The following is an 8,159-nucleotide window of genomic DNA, read 5'->3' as shown; positions in this document are numbered from 1 at the left end:
GTTCTGGTCAGTCCTTTGGAAGTTTGGCAGTACAGAATGAGGCACTAAATGCAAACTGCTGCTGTGCAGAATGAAAAGCTGCTTTTCAGGACTGGTGGAGTATGAGTGTCCTTAATTGGCTACTAGTCACCAACATTGTATCAATAGAGAATTTTCCAACTTAAACTTTCCTTTACTCTTTAGAAAAAAAAAAAAATTCTAAATTGAAGTGTTATTTAAGCTTTCAAGTAATTAAAAACCCCCTCCATTTTCCAAATGACAATTTCTTCAACTTCTAATAGCAGTAATGGTCAGATGGAAGGAAGTATAGTTGGAAGGCACAAGATCTCAATGTTTAAATGGAGGAGAAATTCTTCCCAGTGGTTTGGCTCAGCAATCTAATCTAGGCTCTATCTTCACTGACAATTTTGGAGCCCAGTTCATTAAATCAGTCTACAAATTGCTATTTGCAGTGATATAAATTGGCTCTGCAGGGTTCTCAAGTTGTTTGTTTATAATCATCCAAAATTCTCTAATGCAGCTAAACTTTTCTGGCTGCTTTTATAAAAACAATTCTTGATGTTTGCATTTTTAATTTACTTAGTGAATTCGAGTGCCATGTATGGACAAGAAAATACAGACTAATACAGAATGTACCTAGTGTCTGCATGCTTTTAATTCAATATCCCTTTTCTGCAGCAGAGCATGGAAAGGAATATTGAGCATTGATAATTGACAGCAATTAACCAGAGATTCATTAAGCTGTTCTGATGGAGGGTGAAAGAATTCCCAAAGCATCAGGAGAATCACCTTTATGAGGCAAATGTTAATCACCCAGGAGAAAGAACCCTGGGGCCCTGGTGACAGCCAGCCCATTTCCTAAAGAGCCACTGCAACTTGTAGATGACCATTTAGTGTTTGTGATGTTTCTGTGTGATATTTTAGCTTTGTTTTATGAAACCATTCCATAGCTAAACCACAGAGAGAGGTGCATCCTTTCCTGGCCTCTTGCCTCTGACAGCTGGGAATAGATTGATGTGCCTTTTCAAGTTCTGACCTTTACAACAAAGACTTCTTGCTAACCATTTATTAGACTTCAGAAGATAAAATCAGCTTGTATTCAGTTTGTAGATACCACTGATATCTGCTTCAAGCCTTACTTCTACTGCCCCAAAATTTTAAATTTGGATTAGAAAACGGAATAAACACAGAATTAAGGGAAATAGATTTGGTGCTGTTCTGTTTCTGTGCTAGAGATATTTATTTTCTTTGCAGCTAAAAGGAAAAAAAAGCCCTCCATTTTGTGTATCTAAAATACAGAATGTGCAAAAAAGCAGGAACAGGATCAGGATAATGTTACAAATTGTACACACGTCAGTTATCTGGTTTTTGCTTGCCTGAGATTGTTTCTGGGCTGGTGCCTAAGCAGAATGACTACAGGGAACTTATACCTGCAGACAAATGTACATGAGGGAGAGGCAGTGCTTTGATTTGGAGGCCTTGATGCTTTTAAGGGTGAACAGGATGGAGTAATTACATGTATTTGTAGATATGGCTTGATAGCTGTTATATTAAAAGAAGAAAAACTGGTGTTTAGATACATGTTATCTTTATCTCTCCCATTGGCAGACTCCTTCACTCATGAGAAAAAGTTAGAAGTTTGCAGAACACTTTCCAAAAGAAAAGATATTTATGGAATTGCTCTGCCAGTCCTCTCCAGTGACACTTGGAGATACCTGCAAACATTAATCAATCCCAACCCTGCAGTGCTGGAGAAGAGACAGAGCCCCAGAAGCTTCTGTGGTAGCACTTTGGCTTTGGAGGTGTGGACTGACCCCTTTACTGCTGGGTGAGTGCAGAGCCAGAGCTCCAGTCCTGGGCTCAGTTCTGGGATCCTCGTAGTGAGAAGGACATGGAGGGACTGCAGCGTGTCCAGGGCAGGAAATGGAGCTGGGAAGGGGCTGGAGCCCCAGGAGGGGCTGAGGGAGCTGGAAAGGGGCTCAGCCTGGAGCAAAGGAGGCTCAGGGGGCCCTTCTGGCTCTGCACAAGTCCCTGGCAGGAGGGGACAGCCGGGGGGGTCGTGCTCTGCTCCCAGGGAACAGGGACAGGAGGAGAGGGAATGACTTCAACTTGTGTCAGACGATGTTCAGGTTGGATATTATGGAAGTTCCTTCACTGAAAGAGTGGTCAAGCCCTGGCACAGGCTGCCCAGGGCAGTGGTGAAGTCAGCACCCCTGGAAGTGCTAAAAAAATGAGTGGACATGGCACTGGTGATGTGGATTATTGTCTGTAGTGGGATTCTGTTGAAGGCTGGATTTGGTCTTTGGGAAAGACCTTGGAGGTCTTTCCCAGCCTTAATGGTTCTGTGATTCTTCTGAACCTGACAAACATCAGGCAGGTGCTGGATCTGGCTCTGTGGGACACAGACTCACTGGACTGCAGCACTACTGAGGGTTTGGAAAGGAGCTACAAGCTGGAGAGTGCAGAGGATGCAGAATACAGAGGCCAGACTTCATTAGTTACACTCATGGAACAGCTCTATCCTTGCAAATTTGGTCATTATTTTAGTTAACAAGCGATACCTCTATAATAACCTCTAAAATACAATGAAATGTAAATGTAACTGGTGTTCTCAACAAACCAATGCCCCTTTCCTTCTGAGATGATCCTTCTGATCCCAGCTGAAGTGTGTTGTGTTGCCAGGCCAGGAGGTCAGTGCTTGCAGTCTGCCTCCTTTCTTTAATGGGTGTGAAGAGGCACATAGAGTCAGGCTGACACTTTTCACCAGCAGAGCAGAGGGAGCCATGTGTGGCAGCCTAACCCTCATGCAGTGTTTGTTCTTTATTCAGTGCACTAATGCTCTCTGATTCCTTTTACTGGTTGAAGGTTTGCAGTGTTGGAATCAGGACTTTGTTTTTATCATATCCAAAAGAAATTGTAGCTCCTCCAAGTCTCTGAATTCAGAAGCTATAAAGCGCTAAGTGGGTGCACTGCTAACTGAGCTGGCCATGTAAATGATGGATTTATGCAAATGTAGTGGTCGCTCACTGATTGCAGTGGAATATTCAGTGGCTGTGTCCTGTGAGTGCAAGGAATTATGGCCAGTGCCCTGTGCAGCCTCCAAAGTATGAGCCCATAAACTGTGCTGGACAAAAGTGTGATTATCTGAAATATGTAAGAGAAGTGGAAGATGAAGCTGTAAAAGAAATAAGATACATATATGGTGCATTAATCATAAGTGCTTGGACAGATGTTGTCTGTCTACCCCAGCACGTTCACAAAGCGCCTGTTGTGACTGGAATTTTACAGGGTCTGTCCCAAATTATGTTTGTGCAGCACAGTGAATAGCTGCAGTTGCAGTGAATAAGAAGAATGTAAAAAATGTTAAATAGTGTTTTATTGCAGATTTAGAATGAGAAATGACCTGTAAGCCTGCAGAGTGGTGGTAGTCAGAAATATTTTAAATAGTTGTGCCTAGCAAGGGCAGCCTTTCAAACACAGTGAGTGCTGTCTGCCAGAAGATGGTGCTCTAAAACACACCCTAGAATTGAAATTTTTAGAAGCTACGATCAACTGCAAATAAGAATTTTAAAAAACAGATCAGAACAGAGTGATTTGCAAACAAATCACCCAAGTCCAAATACATATTAACATCCAAACTTCATATTCCAAAATGTTTGCTAATACTTAAAAGTATTACAACACAAATTAACGTAGAGGATCCAAACATGCAAAACAAAGCAATAAAAACCCAATACAGTTACCACTTCAAAGAAAATCAAAGCTTCAGTCTCCCATCCCAAAATATAAACCCTTCTTAGCATAATGTTGAATTAATTTCATAAAGTTTTTTTGGGTTTTATGTTTGTTTGGGTTTGAGGTTATTTTCAACAGGCTTAAAACAGACCAGAGATAAAAGAATAATCATTTACATTCCTTTCCAAAAAACTGATCAGTTTTAAAAGTGGAAAACAGTTACCTTGTGGATGTCAGGGTATAATTTCATTGATTCCTTAATGCTGGAGACAAAGAAATAAATTGCAAAAAAAACAGGTAGCATCCAGTTCAGGAGGCAAATCTGCAGAGCAGCTTCAGATCATTCAGTTGATGAAGTGAGACAAAGAACTCCCTCCTGCATTGTGTCAGCTCTGATATAACACATGCACACCACAACACAAGTCATGGGATTTTTGCCATTGTCTTCACCCCAGCTCAAGTTTCCACGGGGAGTTCTTGCACTGACAGATTCCCTGCCTTGTTGGTAATAAACTGTTTGCAGCTCAGAGAAGCAAAGCCCAGCAGAGCAGCAGGTCTCCCTGCTCCCTTGTAGATGCTGGCAATTACAGGGAACAGGAGTGCTCAGCCTGGGAGGCCCAGCCAGCTGATATTCACAGATCAATAACCCCACCTGGCTATTTTGCTCCCTTTAAGTCTTAGACAATGAAGTTTATTTAACAGAAGCAGCTGGCTTTCCTTAATATCTGATTTACTGAGATAACTTAAGATCAGGCATGAGGATAACTACACCAAACCATGAAGTTCAGCTTTTCCAACACCCCCCAACAGCTCTTGTGCTCTTACTGCAGAAATGTCAGTCTTTTTTGCAGTATGTACATATTACTGCTGTTTGTTGTAATTAAGGAAGTACTTTATAAATCAGGTAGGGAGAAAACCACATCAGGATTGTCAAGCTGTAACTACCTACTGATTTGGATTTTCATATATCTAACAGTGAGGAGAATGATGGGGCTACTTAGTACAGCAACATCAGCTTTAATTCCACTCTTTTTGTTTGCACAGCCTGGTACAGATGGTCCTCTGTGAGCAATGCAGCAGTGCAGCGTGTGCTGTGTACCACTGCCAGCATATTTATTTACTCCACCTACATATTTATTTACACCATTCCTGGGCCTGCATTGCCCACACCTGGGGCTGTACTGCAGATAAATGTGTGTTTTTTATGTGTGTGACAGAAGTACAACTCCCTGGTGAGGAGGGGGCCAGGAGCACTGCCCCTGCAGCAGGGCTGAGATGGGAACACAGTACCAGGATGTTATTTATTAAGCACAAGCTTTCTAAGAGTAGAAGTGATTTTTACCATTTGATCCACACTGCTTACTAAAAAGGGTTATTTCCTTAGACTCCCCAGAATGTTTTTCCTAAGAGTTCACACCCAGCAAAGCCCATGCTTTCATGACTTATGTATCATAGACTTAGTGCAGAAACCTGCTGGCAGCAGAAGCAGCACAGAACTGAGTGGCCTGAAAAGGCGGAGCACGGGCAGATTTGTGGCTCAGAAGGACAGAGCTACAGAAGGACACTGCTGCTGTAAGAGTAACCTGTGGCTTCAGCTCTGCCATCCCTGCTGTAAGGATACCTGCCCAAAATGCTGCCTCGCATGAGCACACAGGCAGGGTTTTCCAGCACGTCCCACCCACTCTGTCTGATTAACAATAAAGCTGTCTAATGTTTTAAGGTTAAATAAAAAACCAAACAGCAGCAGCAACAACAAGAAGAAGAAACAACCAAATCAAAACACCCTTAAAACAGAGTACATTTTCTTGAGACGTGCTCTGATGGACCAACCTTCCAAGCTGCCCAAGTCTTTCCCAGTTTCTCGGGAAGACGACCTTACAAAAGCTGACACTAAGCGGTGCTAGGCCAGTAACAGGAGAGAACAGCCTCGTACAGGCCCCAGGAAGGATTGAAGGAGCTCTGCAGCAGTACATTTGAGGGCAGCAGGTCATGAGATGCCTGCTGCCACTAACAAGCTTCATCCCAGGTGGGGCAGATGAAGCCTCAAGTTAAAGGTGGTCTCCATGTGCTCTGTGGGAGGAACCGCTCTTTGTTCTTGTGATGGGATGTGTCCGTGCAATGTGGCTGACAGCACAGTTTGTGTCTGTGCTCACAACTTTACCAGAGTCTGTGGGTTGAATGGGACAGGGACTTGAGTTTTGATCCCCTCACAGCCAGGGCACAGCCCCATGTGAGCAGCAGCAGCGAGGGCCTGCACCAGGACACACAGCTGCAAAGGAGCCTTCACACACCTCTGGGCTACAGGTGAAATGTAACTTGTTCCACAAGTAGCACACGTGTGTAGGAGATGGGCAAGAAGTGTAATGAAAGATGTGACCATAGAAAAGAGTACTTGACTCCCAAGAGTGGAGGTGTTTGCTCATGTATGTCCACATGGACATGGACTGCCTCTGTCATGGACTGCCTCTCTCATGCCTAACAGATTTGTTTTTCACATCTTGCTCTGCACATTTACATAGTTTATTGAATTTTTTTCCTGCCACCCCTGCACACACAAGAAAACAGATTGCCAATCAATTGCCCTCCACAGCTGGGGACATTCTGGAGCACACAGTTGCTTTTAATGTTTAATTAGGTCTGATAACAGAATAAAATCTCCTTGGCACAGCAGAGTGCCTATAACTCAAACCTGAGCCATATTTCTCCCCTCACAGGGTGCTCAGCACCCAGCAGTGTAAGAACACCCATCAGATACCTGCTGTTAGAGCTTTGTCAGCATTTCTGCCATCAACACAAATGATTATCAGGGATCTGCAGCTCAGTTACAAAAAAAACCCAAACCAAACAAACCTGTAGGCTACGGTTTAGTACTGGGGGTCTTGTCGTTTTGAGGGGTTGTTTTCTGACACCTTTTCTTGTGAGCACACAGATGTAAATAGCAAGCGGTGCCGGGTGTTTCATCACCGATCAACAGATGAAGTTCTTGCAGTGACACACACAGTAGCTGCTTTTTTACACTCCCGTCAGCTCACAGATTGCTTTAGGCCACAATATGTTTATCATATGTCTTAGCGCTGCCTTTTATTTATTTTTTTTTTTAAAAAAAAGACTTAATAAATAACTGGCAACAGCCCTCAGCTGCCGTGCTACAAACACAATTCCTTTCAGCGGAGGCACCTGGCCGGCGCTGGGGACTCGGCACAGGTGCGGGGCCGGTCCCGAGCGCCGGTCCCCGCAGGGATGCCGCTGTGTGTGCGGGGGAGCCCCGGCCGCAGGTGGGGCAGAGCCGCCCCTTCCCCACGCGGGACGAGGCCGCGGCTCCCGCCGGAGAGCTCCAGCAGCGGAGCCCCCCCGGGCCGGGACCCCGAGCCCCGCGTGGGGACCCCGGGCGCGGTGACAGCCCCGCCGCCGGCCCCGGACCGGGCTCGGCCGGCCCCAGCCGAGGAGGGAGCCGCCGACCCCGGCGCGGAGCAGCGCCGCGGCCGCCCTCTCCCTGACTGACTCGGGGAAAATCATTGTTTGGCTCCGGCATTAACTACATTCCAGCGGGACGCAGCGCCCAGTCTCCTTCCTCGCATTCCTGCCCCACACAAAGGAGTCCCTGCCTCGCCGCGCCCCGCGCCGCGCTCGCCGCTCCGCGCTCGCCCCTCCGGGCCGGCCGCCGCCTTCGCCCCCCGCCCGGGGTGCGGGCGGGCCGCGGCCCCGCCGCGGGGCGGCCGCCGGGGGCGGCGGGGGCAGGGACCCGCCGAGCGCAAATTCCTCCGCGCAGCGCGCCATTGACTGGACCGAGCAACTTATTTAAGGCTGGAAAGTGACACAGGGGCGCCTCGTCTGTGCCGGCCGCGCTCCGCCGGGCAGCCCGGCCGCACCGAGCCCAGCGCCGCGGCGCGGGATGCCGCCCGGGTGACCGCCCCGAGCCCGGCCGCCGCCTCGCCGCTCTCCGGACAAGGAGCCGCGTCCCGCCGCTGCCCCGCCAGGACCGCGGGAAGGGGCTTTCTTCTGGGGTGCTTTTTGTGTTGCTGCATTTGGGGATTTTTTTTATTTTGGTTTTTTTTTTTTCTCTTTGGATTTTTTTTTTTTTTTTTCTTTACCCTTCTTCTTTCTCCGCTCCGGGCTGCGCTTTCGCGGAGAGTTTCACCGTCCTCCCCCGCCCCGCGCCGCCGGGCTCCGGCCGAGCATGGAGAAGTACGAGGAGGACATGGCACTGAAGGCCACCAAGTTCATGGAGGACCTGTCCCTGTACGAGCCCTGCCCGGAGGGTCCGTACGGCCGGGGCGGCCGCCGGGACCTGGCGCTGCACCCCGACCTGGAGGAGACCAAGCGGGTCATCGCCGCCCACATGACGGCGGAGCAGCGGGGCCGGAAGATGAACGGCCCCGCCGCGCCGCCGCCGCCCGCCGAAGGCTTCCCCGCCGCCGCCCCCT

The 8,159-nt window shown here is 47.8% G+C and overlaps 1 protein-coding gene across 1 annotated transcript in view; it reads left to right on the top strand.

Annotated features, from left to right (window-relative positions):
* The first annotated feature begins 7,478 nt into the window (after positions 1–7,478).
* LOC117245012 (Wilms tumor protein 1-interacting protein-like) overlaps positions 7,479–8,159 on the top strand; it is a 2,119-nt gene continuing 1,438 nt past the window's right edge. Inside the window, exon 1 of the mRNA XM_033517284.1 lies at positions 7,479–8,152. Within this exon, the coding sequence (XP_033373175.1) occupies positions 7,913–8,152 (240 nt within the window). The 5' untranslated portion in view covers positions 7,479–7,912. The remainder of the gene's footprint in view (positions 8,153–8,159) is intronic.

This window comes from Parus major, chromosome 11 (assembly GCF_001522545.3).
Source record: "Parus major isolate Abel chromosome 11, Parus_major1.1, whole genome shotgun sequence".
Taxonomy (NCBI): Eukaryota; Metazoa; Chordata; class Aves; order Passeriformes; family Paridae; genus Parus; species Parus major.
This window is presented reverse-complemented; position numbering and strand designations above follow the sequence as displayed.